Source organism: Mustela lutreola, chromosome 4 (genome assembly GCF_030435805.1).
Source record: "Mustela lutreola isolate mMusLut2 chromosome 4, mMusLut2.pri, whole genome shotgun sequence".
NCBI classification, from domain to species: domain Eukaryota; kingdom Metazoa; phylum Chordata; class Mammalia; order Carnivora; family Mustelidae; genus Mustela; species Mustela lutreola.
This window is the reverse complement of record NC_081293.1, coordinates 41,955,797-41,972,705: the sequence shown is the minus strand read 5'-3', so window position 1 is coordinate 41,972,705 and position 16,909 is coordinate 41,955,797. Positions and strand designations below refer to the sequence as shown.

General features: G+C 56.9%; 1 protein-coding gene across 8 annotated transcripts; it reads right to left on the bottom strand.

Annotated features, from left to right (window-relative positions):
• Positions 1-1,506: 1,506 nt before the first annotated feature.
• LOC131828733 (synaptotagmin-15-like) lies at positions 1,507-9,499 on the bottom strand. Of its 8 annotated transcripts, none has more exons than XM_059169686.1 (8): positions 9,079-9,499; positions 7,941-8,198; positions 7,332-7,474; positions 5,861-6,156; positions 4,160-4,330; positions 3,459-3,579; positions 2,307-2,486; positions 1,507-1,851 (listed from the first exon to the last, which is right to left on the bottom strand). In XM_059169686.1, the coding sequence occupies exons 2-8, from the start codon at positions 8,177-8,179 to the stop codon at positions 1,709-1,711; spliced, it is 1,293 nt and encodes a 430-aa protein (XP_059025669.1). In that variant the 5' UTR covers positions 8,180-8,198; positions 9,079-9,499; the 3' UTR covers positions 1,507-1,708. The 8 variants fall into 8 exon arrangements, with proteins under 8 accessions (XP_059025669.1, XP_059025667.1, XP_059025668.1 ...); XM_059169684.1 differs by having other exon boundaries at positions 7,941-8,519; positions 9,079-9,498; XM_059169685.1 differs by having other exon boundaries at positions 7,941-8,511; positions 9,079-9,498.
• Between the last annotated feature and the right edge of the window lie 7,410 nt (positions 9,500-16,909).

Sequence of the window (16,909 nt, the reverse complement as noted above, 5' to 3'; positions counted from 1 at the left end):
TTTGTGTAGTTTTTGCTCTTACCACGTCTGTAGACATTTCAGCCCCATACAGCAACCCCTTCCTCCTCTCTCTGGAGCAGAGAACTGTCAGTCTCTTGCCATTGAGATTTTTCAGCTGTGAATCAGACACACCGGTCCACTCTGTCCTGCCAAGGGATCCTTACCAGCTTTTCCAAGTGGCCCTGGAAAGGCCACCTAGTAGGCATGAATGTCACCTTGAAATGTGGGGGTGGCTGGCACCTCTTGTCTCGGGACCCCGGGTGAAATGGAAACCATTCTAGGTTAGTAGCCTACTAGACACACAGAGAGAATGTGTGTGCTCTGATGCTATTAGCAATGACTGGAGTGTGGGCTTTGTTGGAATGTGTGTGTGAAATAAGTGTGTGAAATTCTGTCTGTACGGACCACTGCCAGGTAAAGCTTGTCTTTGTGCATGGACAGAGATCGGGAGTGAGATCGAAGAGGCACACTCGAGTATAATGCTCACTACTTTCTTTTGCTGAAGTTGTTCACTGCATAAGAGATGAGACGGGTTTGAAGTTGGTTCCAGGTATACGGTCACAGTGCATTGACCCCACAAGTTCAAAAGCATGTGGGGGAAAATACAAGCTACCCGTTCAGTAACAGTGATAAACACAGTAAAGGCTCATTACCCTGAAGACAGTGTCACGGGGAGGTGATGACCGGGATTTGTGGGGACTCTCAACTCGATGAGCCTCACGTGGGCACCTGTCACAACACAGTCATTCTAACGAAATCGCTGGGTTTACAGGGAAAGCTCTCAGCCCTGGGGGCTGCGCTTTGGCTGCGTGCTTTCGCCATTTCTTGCCCAAAGTGAGTTGTGCGAGCTGAACGCTGTCAACCAGGGTGACCACAGAAACCCATAGGACAGCCAGCTGGAAGACCAGGGGTGTGAGGCTTGGGTTCTGGGGAGGACGGGCCATGGGCAGGATGTGACATGGCCCTGGGAGGGACCCAACACAGGTGAGGGCCTCCTCCTGGTACAGGGAGTGGATGTCCACTTGGTGGGCAGTGTTCTTCCCCAGGCCTGAAGCCGGCGAGTCTCGATCCCTGAGAGCTTTCTCTCCCGAGCTGTAGACACGCTGTGCTGCGCAGGCATCTGGGGGCTGTTCCATTCCAATGTGTCCAACACCCACCCCAACTTTCAGACGGGACTCTTTATTGTGGGCCAGCTGGAATCAGCTCTTTGGGCACCCCCACCCCCCACGATTTCCCCAGAGCAGTTTGTTTTCTCTGCTTGGCGGGAGGCAGGAAGACCACAGCTGAGACACTGTGCCTGTCCAGCACAGACCTACCGTCAGCTTTCCAGAATGGTGGAGCTCGGGTCTCTGCTCAGCACACACAGCTCTGCTATCACTGAATAGAACAGTTCTTCTGAAGGCCTGAGATCCCAGTCCAGATGGGGACTGTGCTGACCATGGTTTGGGACTCGCAGCCCAGGCAGCAGCACAGAGAGAGGAGGACGGAGGGAGATGGGAGGGTCTCTGAGGCTGGCAGGTGGTGGCCAGCCATGCTGCTGACCCGGCTGGAGCTCGCTGGTCCCTCTTCTCTCCTGCCTCTCAGCACGCACGCTGCCCTGGCTCAGGCCGCCCTGGCAGCCCAAGGAGATGCTGGCCCGACCGTCCAGGCTCCTGGCTGCCACAGGGGAGGGCAGGCTCCGGAGGCAGAACGGAGGTCCTGAGCCGAGTCAGGGCTCAGGGGTGGGACAGAGCGCATGCCAGCGCTTCACCAGCTCCTTGGGCTTGCTGAGCATCGCGTTCCAGTGCTCCAGCTGTCTGCCTCGGGCGTACATGTAGGGGCCCACCACCACCCGGCCCAGCTGGTGGCTGTCTGTGGGGGAGGGAAAAACGCCGTCATTCTCCAGAGCACAGAAGCCACCCAACTTGGGCAGTACCCCCAGTGCCTTCTCTTTCCCTGTCTCACTCTTCTTCTCAGAGGATGGAGCTAGCCCCTCCCTCTTGAAGCAGGAGCAGGCAGCCCCCAATGGGTCCTGGCTTTGCTCTGGAACTGAAGATGGGGGAGAAGGGAGCCCAAGTGGAGAGCCAGCAGAAGCTGCCCTTTGACCTCTCCGTACGTTGCCACGGAGAGACAAACTGAGCAAAGATGGGTGTGAATCTTGGCTCTCCTACTCTCAAGCTCTGTATCCCTGGGCATGTATCTCAGCCTCTCTGAGTTCTAGTTGCCCTAGGCAGAGATCAGAAACCTCTCTCTGCGGGTCCTACTGTCTGAACGCTCCTCCTGTGCCCATGTCCCAAAGAGCCTGGGGGGTGGGGGAGCAGCCTTACTCTCCCCTCTGGTGCTCTGCAGCACGGTCAGGCTGAGGCTGGCAGTGTCCAGCTCCGCAGGATCGGCCTTGAAGCTGAAAGTCTCGCTGTACACGGGGTTGGCTGAGCCCAGCACCGCCGAAGTCTTCTTGCACTTGACAAACTTGTTGTGGTTCATCAGAGACACTTTGACAAACACACCTAAGGGGCAGGGCATACAGTGGGCTGGGCTGGGAGGGAGAGGCAGGGTCCAGCCTCTGGCCTGTGGGAGGTCTGGCTGGGAGGCCACACGCCCACCTTGGGCATCAGGCCCCTTCTGCTGCAGCCAGAGGGCACCAATTACAAGAGGAAACAGGGACAATTAGTGTATGGGCTTACACCCGAGGAAATACTTGGCTCCCTTCCATCTCCTTCCTCTGTGCCTCCTGAGTGCATCATGGCTCCACTGGCCCTTGCTTCCCAGAGCCTGACTGGCTCCCTGGAGCTCCTCAAGCACCTTCTTCTTCAGAGGGTCAAGGTTTTGGGGGTGGGGTTCACATGAATTTTAGATCCATGGTGGAAGGTTGAATGACAACTTGCTTATGGTGACCCAGATGTGGAGACACACAGGGGTCTGATAGCTACCACTCTGCTTGCGGGGCCGGGGGGCGGGCGTTGGGGGTTCATAAGGGCAGGACATTTCGGTGAGCCAGAGCAGGGACTCCACTCCTCCAGCTGCTGGGTTCTGGGCGCCCAGAGGAAGCAGAGCACTGCGCTCCCTGTCAGCCTGAAGCGTCTCCTTTCTGCCCAGTGTCCTGCCTGGTGTACAGGGAGCCTGCCCAGGGGGCAGTGGGGCAGGGGGTCTGGCCCCGGAGGAAGTGGAATCCTTCACGGAAGGGCAGAGGTGGAGGAGGAGGGACAGAACCTTTACGGAGCCAAGATGCTGCCTTGGGAAAGGAGAGGGGAGGACTTGGTCTTGGGGGATGTTAGGGGTCTTGGTGGAGGCCAAGGGGATACAGTCTTGGGTTCAATAGAAGGAAGTGGCTTCCCACATCACAGCCGTCCACAGAGGGTAGTGAGCACTCCATGGTGGGCCACAGGCAGGCAGAAACTGAAGGGCCAGAGGAAGGGGTCAGACTCCAGCCCAGGCCACAAGCTCACTGGACAGGGCCCGCCCTGCAAAGGAAAACTTACTGACGAAACTCGTGTCCTCCTGGAGCTGGAGGCCCTTGGCTCGCAGCACGACCACAGTCAGGCGACACAGGCAGTCATTGTAGCTGAGACAGAACTGCAGGTCTCCAAACTCGGAGGGAGGCTGGAGAGGCCCGGAGGAAAGCATCCCTGTCACTCAGCAGGTGCTGGAGAGGCCGCGGTATCTGGCCTCCTCCCAGCAGTCAGGCTCTGGTCCTGGGTTACACACCCATGGTGTCTCCTTTCAGCCCAACGGCATTTTACGGATGGGGAAACTGAGGTCTGGACAGTGGAAAGGGCTTGCTGAAGCTCACACAGTAGTGAGTGTCAGAGCTGAGGGTTCAAACCCAGGTCTAGGGGATTCCAAAGCCTTTTTCAAGATGCCTGGGTCTTCTGAGGGGTCAGGAGAAGAGAGGGCAAGCCTGGTCCATTTGGGGTATCACCTTTCACAGGTGTCTGATATGGAAGGGAATCAAGTTGATCCAGGTAATCTGGTCTCCAGGGCAAAAGAACCTCAGGCCACCTTTCCTTTCCCAAGGGTAGCTCTGCCCTGCCCCCTGGTCCCAGGCCGCTCCAGCCCAGTTTCATGACCCCAAGTCACACTTGCTTGGGTTGATGCTGGCCAGCAGGCACTGGGCCACACTGCTGGCTGCCCCTGGGGGTCTGACACACAAAAGTATATGCTTGGTGACCTTGACCTTTACCTCTCCACTCTCAGCCTCCAGGTCTCTCCAGATGACATGCGGGCAGTCACCGGCCAGGGGCTCATTTCTCAGGGGGAAGAACACCTGGCCCAGGAGCTGGTGCTTCCTCTGCCTGTCCACGTGGTACACGGAGAACCTGAGTACCCTTTGAGTGATGTTCTTGCTGGACACCTGGGAGAGATGAGGGTCTGAGCTGGGGTCAGGCGTGGAAACAGATGATGGGAGGGTGTGGTACACTGTTCTCGACACAGGAGATTTTGGTGAGAAGTGGTTCAGCCAGGAACCTGCACCCCCCCCCCCAAACCCAGACATCGTCAGGGGACCCATCCCCCGGGGACCAGTGGCAGTGGGAACATGTGCCAGAGCCTTGCCCTGCAGAGTGAGTTCAAGGACCAACAGTGTCTACCCCTCCCCTGGACCTTATTAGAAATACAGGACATGGGGCCCCACCTCAGGCCCATGAAGGAAATCCACCATTTAACAGAACCTCCAAGTGATCTGCCTGCACATAAAAATGTGAGAAGTCCCCCACCGGAGCCCAGGGAACCTGCCCGGCTCTGCCGTCTGAGTTGGGCACCCCAGACCTCTCTCCGAGACTCAGTCTCCTCACCTGAAATAGTTCCTACTCTCTGAGTTGTAAAACCCCAAACACAGTGTTAACCCTGTGGCAGATGCTCAGTTAATACAGATTTTCTTCTCTTCCTCGTCTCCTTCTCCTTCCCCCTCAAAGAACAGAGAGGCCAGGATCAAGTTGGGGTGGGGACTGGTCAGGGAAGCGATGAACAAACAGAAAGAAGTTTGTGAACACGCTGCGTGGCCACGCTGGGCAGCACGGCTACATGTCTTGGCTTTTTACGTTCTGAGGAGAACAAGGTCACCTGTGAACACCCGCAGCCTTGACCCCCCAGCAAAACAGGCGGGATCTGGGCCCCATGCCAGCTCTCCATGCAGCTCCAGCTCTCGGGCCCAGAAGAAGGCAAGAATTCAGGCTCTGACCTCAGCAATCACCCTCTTCCCGGATGCTGAACGGCCTCTCCTCACCTTGCCAGCCAGCCTACTGCCTGGCTCTTGAAAATGTTTGTCCAAGGCCTCAAGGCAGCTCTTGATGCCTGGTTTCCCATCAGGGCCCCCAGTCACCTGCTTAGACTCCCAGGCCCCTGTGGGCTTGGCTCAGTGCCCTGACAGCCTCTGCACCTGCAGACCATGAGCCGGCCTGTTCTCAGGGCAGCCAAGGCAGCACGGGCTGCACGATGGCTCTTGGACCCTGCACTGGCCTCCGACACACTAGGCGAGTTCCTGCCCCCGCTCTAAGGGAGCGTGGGGGTCTCACCCTCTGCCTTTCTTGGATAACCTTGCCAGAAACCCCCTAAGGCTCCAGGGCTTTGGACTGCTTCTCCAGAGCCTCGTGGGCCAGAGCCTGGCATCCAGTAGGTGGTCCGAGGATGTGTTTTCTCTTTCTCTCCTCCAGGCACCCCTGAAACAGGGAGCCCAGCCCTCTACCCCTCACCTCCCTCGCTCGCCCCCACACCCCCCAAATAGGGCTCTTGCAGACCCTGACCTGTCCGGCAGGTAAAGTAGACCTGGTGGCAGCACGGGCCTGGGAGGCCTTCAGGGCCCTAGCTGTCACAGGAGGCTGGGGTAACCTGGACCCTGGCTGCTCCTTCCCCGGAGGCCAGACCCTATATGCTGCAGGGGTCGTACCTGGAAGATGAAGTGCTCATCAAACTGCGGGCTGGAGGTCTTGCGTTTGGTCTTCGACTGGAGGAAGCGCCGCTCGTCGGGCAGCAGGTGCAGCTTCACGAGGGGGCTGCAGCTCTCCGAGGGGGCTCGCAGCCTCCGAGCCTTGATTAAGCCCACCAACAGCCGCTCGGCATCCTGCTGATATTCCACGGAGAACCACAGCCGTCCCAGGCAGCCCTCAGGGAAGTTGGTTTCACTCTTGTCCTCCAGGAACTTATATAGATCTGGGTTGATGGTCCCCACCGTGCCTGTATTTCCTATAACACAGGGGCGGGGTGGTCTGCCAGGCCCGAGGAAGACAGGGACAGTGGTGGGAGGTGGATAGCAAGCTCTGGGCTTCATCGCCCCTGCCCCAGCCCATCTCTTCTTGCCTGAGCTTCCAGGAGACAGTTCTCTGGCTTCTCCTTACCACATCCTACCCACACCCTTCTCTAGACTGGACACAGCCCCTCTCTCTAGGACTACTCCTCCAGGAAGCCTGCCAGCACTAAGGCATGGTATATCCAGTCCTGCTCCCCTCTGAGGCCCCCAAAAGAGTGCCCATTTAACTCCATTTAACTCCAACCCCTAGGTCAGGGCCTGCTTGGTGGGGGGGACCCAGTGCCCAGCTCTTGGCCTGGCTCCTGTCCATGGGGTCCACAGGATGTCTCAGTGATGAAGTTTTGCCTCTTTTCTTCCTCTTCAAATTAGAGGGGACTAGCTGATCCCTTCTGGTTCCTGGGAAGGTATCTTGGGAGGTCTTCAGAGCAAAGCGGTAGGCAGAAAGCTGTGTGCTCGGCTCCTACCACTTGCCCTCTGGATCACGCAACCTATCAGCCTAGAACAAAACTCATTGAGCGCTCTGGGTTCTAATCCCAGACCTGTTGCTTACTGCCTCTGTGACCTTGAGCAGGGCACTCTTAACTTTCCGAGCCTCTGTTTATGAATGTGTAAGACGGGGCAAGGATCTCTTCCCCCACAGAGGCATGGGGTGAGGTAGGTCTAAGGCCACAACGGCACCTGAGGCCAGATCTGGCACAAGCTGGGGGTGCAGCAGGCATTCGGTAAACCCAAGTACCTGGAAAGAGTGGTCACTGGGCAACTCTTTTCAACGGAAACCAGAAAACTCTGCCCAGAGCACTAGGATTGCAAGGAAAATGGCATTACTGCTGAGACCCAGCAGAGCCCAACCAACAGCCACCTTGCTTCTGCTTCACTCCTGTGGTCCAGCCTAGGGGGGTGGGCTTGCTGCCTAAATTCTGCCCCCAGGAGGCCAGTGGTGTGGGCTTTCCCCATGTATCACAGTCCTGGTGGTCTCTGCCCCCAGAATAAGCGGACCTGGTCACGGAGGGCACTACCGGAGGGCTGCTGGTCCCGGCGGTTTTCCAGAACCAGGCCCGTGAAAGCAAATGGGCCCACCCTGGCCTGAACAGACCCTGACCCCAGCACTCACCAACGCTGCCACTGGAGGGGCGGGGCAGGAACTCTGGGGAGAGGCAAGGGTCCTGTAGGGCCTGGGCCCACTCTCCACGGTGTAGGGGTACCCAGTCTTGGTCTTGAAGGGAAGGAGGCACCACGAATGGCACACCTGGAGGCCTGTCCCGAGGTGGGGAGATGATATACATATTGGTGGCAAGTGACCGTTGTGGCCTCCTTGCGCTCAGCCCATAGGGGTTGAGGGCTGGAGGCTGGAGGAAGAAAAAACAGCAGGAGCCAGGAGGAGGCAAGAGCACTATTTTCTGGGTCCACATTCCCCCACCATCCCCCCACCAAAGCTAACAGCTATGCCCATCTGCAGCCAGTGGAGACTTGCTGAAGGAGCACTGCTTCCGGAGTCATTCTGCCCGGACTCAAATGCCTGTTCTGGCACTTACTAGGCCTGCTTTATGTCCTCTGGGTCTGTTTTCTTATCTGGAAAATGAGCCTCACAATGCCTGTCCCAGAGCTTGTCGTGATGATTCTGGGGTTGCTTTGTAGCATGGTAATGGCATAGAGGAGGAGCCCCACAAAATAGACTTTCCTCCCTACCCCCCACCAAGGGAAACTCCACATCCTGCCTCACCTGCTTGTCTGCGTCCTGGCAGGTGGGGGGTAGAGCTTGCCCCCCTGTACGCTGGAGGCAGTGGTGCTCCCTGGCAGCTCCTCATAGGTGGACAGGGTCCGAAGCTTCTTCCAGAGACAGCAGCTCACCCAGATCAGCAACAGTAGCAGCAGCAACCCCCCAGCGAGGCCCCCAATTACCAGGGCCACCTTCTCTGGGGGCAGAGACCACCCGGATTGTGATGCCAGGGGGAAAGGCATTCCTCCTCGCACCGCTGGCCTGCAGGAGGTAGGGGGCAGAATGTGGGCAGCAACCCCACCCCCTGGGTTGGACTCCAGAACTGACACAGAAGCAGGCTTCCTGTTGCTTTGGAAAGCGGCAGGCCTTGGGCTTGAGATTCTGGCTGAAATGAACCATTTTCTCATGCTCCTGATGAGACATTCCATCTGCTTTCACCAGAACCTTTATCTTTCCAGGTTTCCGGTTCAGCCTTGAAGGTAAGCTTGAGTGTGGCCATTCTGTACTTACAGGAAGCCCAGGAAGGGATGATGCCCTGGTTTGCAATCCCTGTCCTTTTTGGTCCTGGGGCCTGCTGAGAGACTGGGCTCGTGTTTGAATTCTGTAACGTTCTCTAAAACCCAATCCTTTTCCTCAACCCTCTATCAAGATGAAGCCACTTAGGGGGGATCAGTTGAAGACAACGGAAAGGAGTGTCGATGAGGAAGGGCGCAGTAGGTGCGAGAAACAGAGACACAAGGACAGCTGACTGCCTGCACCCCATCATTTGAGGGGGCCTGGCCGGATCCACTCGCGTTCAGCGCCGGCTGAGAGCACCGAGACGCTCGTTCCCAGGCGCCGGCTGCCCTCCAAGGACAAAGAAGGTGCCTGCTTTACGTCACTGTGGACAAGGGGCTTCTGGCATAGGGTCTGGAGCGAGGGGACTGGTGAGAAGGCCAGATCCCCACACTTTCTGCCTCGCAACCGTCTGGGAGCAGTCTCCCTCTCCACTTCACCCTCGCCCCGCGCTAGGAGCCACGGGCAGGGTACGGGCTGCGCCCCGGCGGGGCAGGCCGGGAGAGGCAAAGTGCGGCCACGGCTGGGGATGGGCAGGGGGCCCGGATGCAGCGCTGGGCGCGAGGGTACGGCGAGGGGCACTTACCCGCCATGGGACTGCTCGGGCCGGCTGTCGGGGCCGGGGCGCACGTATCTCCGCGCCTCCAGCCTCTGCGGGGCAGGCTTTTAAGGCCCGGCGGGGGCCGTCGGGAGGGCGCGGGGGCGGTCCCTGGTCTCGCTGGGCTCTGGCTACAGACCGCGGGTCTGGGAGCCAACCCCCGGACTCCGCAGCTCCGCCCCGGCCAGGCTCGCCAGAGTGGAGCCCCTGGTGCGTGCCCGGAAACTGCAGGGCTCCAGGCTGGGCGGCACGGGGCGCCCGGGGCTCCCAGCAGCTCGGGTGGGGTGGGGTGCGAGGGCCCCCAGCTCCGGGAGTGTAGGGTGAGAGGGCCCCCGGCTAAGGCCTTGGCCGCCGCGTCTGATGGAGGGCTCAGCACCCGAACCTTCACGCCGGCCTGCCTGGTCAAGCCACTTTTAGGTCTAGGAGTGCGCGTGCACCTTCCGCGGCCCCCCGCAGCGTGAGGTCCCCCCCTACACCCCCCGCTCCGGCCCGGCGCCCATCCACATTCCTGGGGCCTGCCCAGCTCCCAGGGCGGACTCTCCTCTCCGGGTCCCCGTGGCTCGCGCTGCGGCGATGAAGTTCACTCGTCCACCGTCGCAGCACACAAAATAACGAGGCTTTGGAGAGCCCTGGTTCTGCAGCAGGCCCTCCGACAACGACTCTGGGTTCCGACTCTGCTCCCCACCCACCAGCTGTGCCACTTGGGACAATTTCCTTCAGCACCCCGGGCTCTCTGTCCTCAGTTGGGTTAGCAATAGTACTCCCTCTGGATGGAAGTATGTAATGGATATGGCTTAGAATGGTGACTTAGCCTGAGGGTGTGGGGTTGGGGGTGCACAGAGCCTGCCACCCACTACTGTGGTGATTTTGTGGCTCAGGGTGGAGTCGTCTGGATCCCCTCGACACCCGAAACCCTTATTATTATCAGAGCGCAGGGGCAGTGCAGTTGAGACTACTGAACGCAGCCTTCGCGGGTGGCTGGAGGAAAGGCCCTGCAATTCCTCTGCCCGCTCCCTCTTGCGCCCCATCCACATGCACCTTCTTGGGGCCGCACGCAGCGGTCCCTGAGGAGCGCTCTGGGGCGGGGAGCAAGGGTGGGGTGGGGGAGTATCTGAAACCTCGAGGCTGCATCTGTAGTTGGCAACTGAAAGAAATATATGTGTGTGGGGAGGGAGGGTCGGTCTTGTAGTACAGCCTTGAAGGTCATGTCCAAAGAGCAACTCTGGGCCCTGCTCCTGCCTGGCACCTATGCCTATCACATGGTAGGGAGAAGGCTGAGTAGACTAGATAGGGTTGGGGGGGGGTGTTGGAGGGTGGGGTGGGAGTGTGGGGGAGGGGGAAGGGGGGGTCCTCCAGGCTGTCAGTGTGCAGCTCTGTCCTGCCCCCAGTGCCGGTTGACTTGAGGCACGATGGGTGGTGAACTGGGGTCCCCCTCCTTTCCCAGGGGTGGGCAGTTACTTTCTTCCCGTGGTCAGGTGAGAAAGGGGTCCCTGCATCTCTACCCAGTAGGGCCTCTCTCTGCTCTCCACCCCCGAAGACTGCTAGGAGCCTGGTGGAGGCAGGGCATTTCCTTTTCCCACCTTTCCCCTCCTGCAAATCCTGTTGGTGTCTGGAGAACCTGGGGCTCTAACCTTTGCTTCTGCTCAGCTGAGGATGCTGATGACATCTCGGGAAGTGGGGTCTGGGTCCCCCTCAAAGCCTCCTCATCTTTCTCCTCAGGTCTGAGTTGCATGTCAGTTTTCTGTTAGTTAAAAACAATGTAGTGTCTTGCAGCCTGAAGTCAGAAGACTGAAAGAGATCTGCAGGGCTGCCTTCGTTCTGGAGACTGGGGAGAAAATCCATTTCCTATCTTTTCCTGGCTTCTAGAAGCTGCTTGTAAGTGGCCCCTTCCTTTGTCTTCAAAGGGGCAGCAGCATTTTCTAATCTCTCTGAATCTTTATCATATTTGTTATTTTTAATTATTTATTTATTTTGAGAGAGAGAGTGAGCGAGCATGAGCATGGGGAGGGGCAGAGGGAGAGAAAGAATTGTAAGCAGACTCCCTGCTGAGCACAGAGCCTGATGCAGGGCTCAATCTCACAACTCTGAGATCATGACCTGAGCTGAAAGCAAGAGCTGGACGCCCAACTGACTGAGCCACCCAGGTGTCCCAATCCTTGTCACTGTCACATCTAAGTAGATCTGACTCCCTCTTATAAGGTGATTAGGTGGGGCCTGCCCAGAAAATCCAGGGTAATCGTCCCATCTCAAGATCTTTACTTTAATCACTTCTTCAAGGTCCCCTTTGCCATGTCAGGTAACCCATTCCCAGGTCCCAAGCACTGGGACGTGGACATCGTTGGAGCCATCTCCATGACTGGCCCCAAGCTGCGTGAGTGGGTGCTTCTGGAAGAGGGAATGTTTTGTGGCCAGTCTGGAGGTGTCAGGTCCAGAGCTGCCCATCCTCCCCCAGCCCCATGCTCTGCTTTCCAAGGCCTCCAAGACCCCTTTCCAGGTCTCCTTTCCTCACCATCCACATCCAAGCATGGCCTGCTTCTGCCAGCTCTTCCTCCTCTGTCCAACTCCATCACCACCAAACACTCCCGCCTGGTCTCTGCCATAACCAGCCCGGAACACAGCATCCAATTCCTGTCTGAATCTTCAGATTCAACCCTATCCCCCCTCCTCCACTATGTCTTCCAGGATCTCCTCCCCATTCTCAGCCACCCAGATGCTCCCCCACCTCCATCTGTCTGTAGCGCTTAGTGCCTGTGACCATCACCCCACCTCACTCTCCCTAGCAGACCAGGACTTCATAAAGGCAGGGAGCCATGTCTTTCTCAGCTCAGCATCCCAACGTCAGCCTCTGGGGCCGAGGCTGTGCTGAATGGTGGAAGAAAGGCTTGCACCCCGAGGATGAGCTGCCCCCTGGCTTCTGCCAGTGTCGTCCATGCATCACACACATCCCAGGCCCACACTCTGGGGCCGGCCAGGAGCTCTTGACCTTGCCCTGGAACCTGGCTATGGGGTCTTGCTGTCACGTTGCTAGCTCAGCCTGCGAGCACCTTACCCATGCAACCAGCCCCCCGAATTTTCAGTCTTTTTTCCTCCACTGGAAGATGAAAGCAGGTGTTGGGGGGGTGTGAGTTCACCTTTCTTGTTCCTCCTTATGTTTTGGGCACCCTGATGCTAGCTCAGTGTGCATGACCTGTTGAACCCTACCTTGTGTCAGCCCTGCATAGTTGGTCTTCTCATGAAGAAACCAAATCAAAGAAGTTCCATGGACCACCCAGTTAAGTGGAGGAGCTAGACCCAGCCCCTGGACTCCCTCTGTCCATGGCCTCTCAGGGGCCCCGAGCCCGGCTGAGCTACAGCCTGTTCACATGACAGCAGCTTCCAGGTCGAGCTGCAGCCCTGGCCCAGCTTCCTGTTTTCAGATCTCATTCCTCAATGGGTCTCTGGGAGCTGGGAACACTGGAAAGAGCGGCAGACAGGGTTTCTCTTCTCTGTGGCCAAAAGGAAGTCCTATTTCAACTGGCAAAAGCATTCCTGAGAAGGGCTGCAGGAAGTCCAAGTGTTTTAAAGGCCTGCAAATGCCTGCAGGTGATTAATAATTCAGTGCAATGGGTGATTCATGAGAAAGGCCACTTTCAATTAACCTTAAGAATCAGCCCGTCTGAGGAAGTGTCATCTCTCGTCACCTAGGAACAGAGACTAGAGCAGGATAAAGGCCATGTCAAGAACCCCGTGGAAGACTGTGTTGCTCACAGTTATGTAAACTCCACCCTGGTCAGCCCAGGTCCCTCTCTGTGAGATGGGGAAGGAGCCTGTCTTTTCTCTGGTTCTGTTAGATTGGCCTTACTTTCCTACCTTTGAGGAGCTTGGAGAAAGTACCTTTCCTTATCTGGTCAGAAGCTCCCTGCTTGTCCCCCACTCCACCATCCTGGCTCCAAATAGTTCCTGCGGACAAACACTCAGCGTCTCAGGATGGAGCCCGGAGCCCACGGCTCATGTCTGCCCTGCAGGGGTTTTCTCTGCTGCCCTGCCTGGCTCGTCCTTCTTCCCGCCCTTGCTTGGCAGCCTTTCTCTCTACTGGCAACAACAGCCTACCTTTTCTTTCTCCGGAACTGATTTCTCCCCTCCTTGCCCTCATGGAAGCTGATGGAAGACCATCCCACTATGTGCTTCATTCCCTGGACACAGCAATGGGTTCAGCCCTGGAATTTTTATGGAATCCATTTTTGCGGACGCTTCTTTTTTTCTCAGGCCCAGAGGAAGCAGAAGGAGCTACATCTGGGGTGGGTGGGAGCACTTGTGTGGAGCAGGGTATGTGAGACAAAGCTGACATAGGAGCACAGAGCCTCAGGATACTGTCTGACCCTGGCCCTGCTGTGCCGGGAGTCATCTCTCCCCAGACAGTTCAATAAATTAAATAATTTTTTTTTTTAAAGCCAGTATGAGGAAATTTCTGTCACTTGCAATGAAGAGTCTTAATTAATTGTTAGCTGAGGCAGGCAATGGATGGGCGGGCAAGCACTGTGAAGTTCCTTCCCATCTCACTCAGGTGGAAAGTGAGCGACACGGACGGACGTGAGGAGTTGCCCGAGGCCACTGAGCTAGGAGGTGACTGGCTGGTCTTGACATCAGTTTTTCTAGCTCTGGGTCTCCTGATCGACCCCTCAGACAGTGCAGAAGTCAGGGATGGAGGCAAAGCTGGTCATTTCTGAATTGTCATCCCTGGCCCTGCAGCCATCCCAGGGATGACGGGCCACTCAGGAGCGGGTCTTTTATCAGTCAAGGCTATTGCGGCCGGCAGCAGCTAATTTATTCCTCAGCGCCCTGCGTTCACCTGCGACCCCTCCAGCTTTGTTGCTAACAGCAGAACCCAGACTTTGTGGGAGCAGCTCTGTGCTGGGGCAGGGATGCCTCTGAGCTCTCTGGGCCACGTACGGTGCTCTCAGCCCCCTAGATTTGATTGCTAGATTCTGACTTGACTAGCCTTCTTAGCAGCTGCTGGTGGCCACGTGGCAGGGCTCTAGCTGGTAAGACACGTGAGGACATCTTTCAGGGGGCTGCTGGGAAATTCTTTTTAAAAATGAAATGTTGTTTTAACGTATCAAGGTATTACATCAATGTTTTGACAAAGACACTAAGAAGTTAGCCATCCAGCTCCCCTCTTTCCAGGGGGAAAGACAAAGCTGAGCGAGTGGAGGACGGAGAGGACTTGGGCAAGGGTTGGAGCTGAGTGGGGACCCCCTACCATGGGGGACAGGGGGAAGAGTCATACCTCCCTCAAGCCCAGAGACCATGAGCCTGAACAGGACCTCTCTGAGAGCCTGGTTTGTGTCCACTGGAGTTTGGGAGTTTGGAATTCCTCTGAAGCTCCCTCTGTGGCTATGATGGGTTCAGGGAGACACAGACACAGGGACTGACCAGGGCCAATGAGAGGTAACGCCAATTTTCCTGACAGTGCCAGGCCAGAGGTTCTTCCTGAGGGCCTTTGAATCTCGCCAGCAAATCTCGTGTGATCAGAAAAGAGCCTGACTGGAGGCTGGTGCACACAGCTGGTTGTGATTCTTGGGTTGAGGTGGCGGGGGCTGAGGGGCAGGCATGCTGCTTCTGTATTGGGAAGTGGCTGCATGCCCTAAATGGGGTGGTGTCAAAGGCTTGTTGATGAGGTGAGCCTCTTTCAGTGGGAGTGGGGACCTGACTGGATGAGCAGTTGCCACCAGCCCACTCCCAGGGGCTTGTCAGGACGGGAGGAATCGAAGGGGACCACGTGATCAAAAGAGCCACTGTGCCATTATCTCTGACCCTGACCCAAGGCCTGCCCAGAACCGATGGAAGTGCAGCAGAAGGAAGGAGGAGGTGGACTTCCTAGGGGCCGAGGAGGGAGCCAGTGGTGTCTGATTCATTAGCTCCGGTCAGGGAACTACAGCTCTGGACCTGGGTGTGGAGATGGCCGGGTAGGGAGTGGCAGTGGAAAGAGAGGGTCTGCAAGAGACTTTTGAAAGCGCCCATGACAGCATTAAATTTCTTCCAGATCCAGTGAGCATAAAGCCATCTTATGGGGACCATGGAAGAAGAACTTTCCATACTGCCTTCTCTTCCTCTGTCCTTGTCCTCTGACCTCAGCAGGCCGTGTCAGCAAGGTGTGGGAGGAGAGAAGACACTGACAGCGTCACTCTGTCAGAGAGAGGGCCTTGCCTGAGGCCCGTCTGAGCTACGGGAGACCAGAGGACTTTACTGTAATTCAAGCTGCAGAGATGATGATTCCGGGGCTGGGCCCTGCCAGCACGGGATCCCGACCGTTGAGGGCAGTGGACAGACGAGGGAGGATCTCTGTCAGCTGTGACTCCATTCCAGGTGTGACCGCCATCGGGAGTTCAGGGCTCTCCCACATCCTCCTCCTACTTTCCCCCAGACAGATCATGTAATCATGGACAAGGCCAAAATTGTTCAGCTCAGGGTTGAAAGGGGAGCTTTCACTCTGACAAACAAATCAGTTACGAGTGCTGAGCCTGTGGGGAAGGCCGCCCTTCAGTTCCCTGCTGCAGGGATTACGTGGTCAGTCCCAGGTCCTCTCTTCCTGGTACTGATGTCATACTTCCCCATCCTTGCAAGGCGGTGCACTCAACTTGGAGCTTGGCCACGTGACTTGTTTGGGCCAATAGAATGTTAGCAGAGATGTTGCAAGACCGGAAATTGTTTTCTTGAGTGTCTGCCATCACGGTTAGAAAGGGATAGCCCAGGTAGCTGCTAGCTGAAGGCCAGTGAGAGGTCTGTGGAGCGGACCCAAACCTATCTGAGAGCCTGGGGTCAATGGATCCAGTCTACGCCAGCTGACCCCCACCAACCTGCAGACATGAGAGGGAAATATCAATGTTCATGGATGATTGCCATAGCGTTCCTTAAGCAGGAAAGTTGACTGAAACACAGTCACTCTTTTTGATGACTCCAGTGAGACCAGAGTGGTGAGCTGAGCAGCGCTCCCCTTCGGAGGGCTATGCCCTTTCCCCCCCTCCACGCCCCTTGGATTTGTGGCCCCAGGGTGGATGGCCTTGTCACTTCTCCTTACTGGTCTTCCTGGCGGTCTTCCTGGACCGCCTTTCATTGTGGAGGGAGTGATATGGTGCGAGGCCTGCGTGGCGGTAGTGGGCTTAGGGGATAGAGAGGAGAAGGCTTGGGAAGACATCTGGGGTTGTTGTACCATAGCCTCCTTTGTCCTTCTGCTAACATGGTGCCCCAGATGTGTTCTGGGAGAACTCCTCTCCCTCTTCTCAGTGCCAGTGACTCAGGTGTGGTTGACCCTTCCCTCTGCCTTGATTCCTCCGAAGCTCGCTCTCCTGAGGCAGTGATGGGTTCGGGGAGACACAGACACTGGGATGGACCAGGGCCAATGAGAGGCAACACCACTTTTCCTGACAGCGCTAGGCCACAGGCCTCTGGGGCGCAGGGGACTTGAATCTCACCAAGGAATCTTGCAGAAGAAAAGAGCCTGACAGAACAGAATCTGCTTGGAACAGTGGGTGCCCAGGGACTGAGGGTGAGAGTCACTGGGTCCTTGTGGCAGCTGAATCAGACCATGTCTGAAGCTAGAACATCACCGGACTTTTCCCTGAGGTGAGTCAATAAATCTCATTTATACTTAAGCCAGTTTGAGTAGGTACATGCCACCTGTAACTAAAAGTTTCAAATGATACAAGATTGTTGGGTCACCTGGGTAGCTCAGTCATTAACCTTCTGCCTTCATCTCAGGTCATTATCCTAGGGTCCTGGGATCGAGTCCCATGTCAAGCTCCCTGCTCAGCAGGAAGCCTGCTTCTTCCTCTCCCACTCC

Excerpts from the sequence above, each read along its gene's own strand:
- LOC131828733 (XM_059169684.1), bottom strand. The coding sequence starts at position 8,365 with ATGGAATGTCTCATCAGGAGCATGAGAAAATGGTTCATTTCAGCCAGA. Across the intron at positions 7,475-7,940 it reads GCCAGGACGCAGACAAGCAG|GCCTCCAGGTGTGCCATTCG; the intron begins GTGAGGCAGGAT and ends ACCTCGGGACAG. Across the intron at positions 6,157-7,331 it reads CCCCTCCAGTGGCAGCGTTG|GAAATACAGGCACGGTGGGG; the intron begins GTGAGTGCTGGG and ends CCTGTGTTATAG.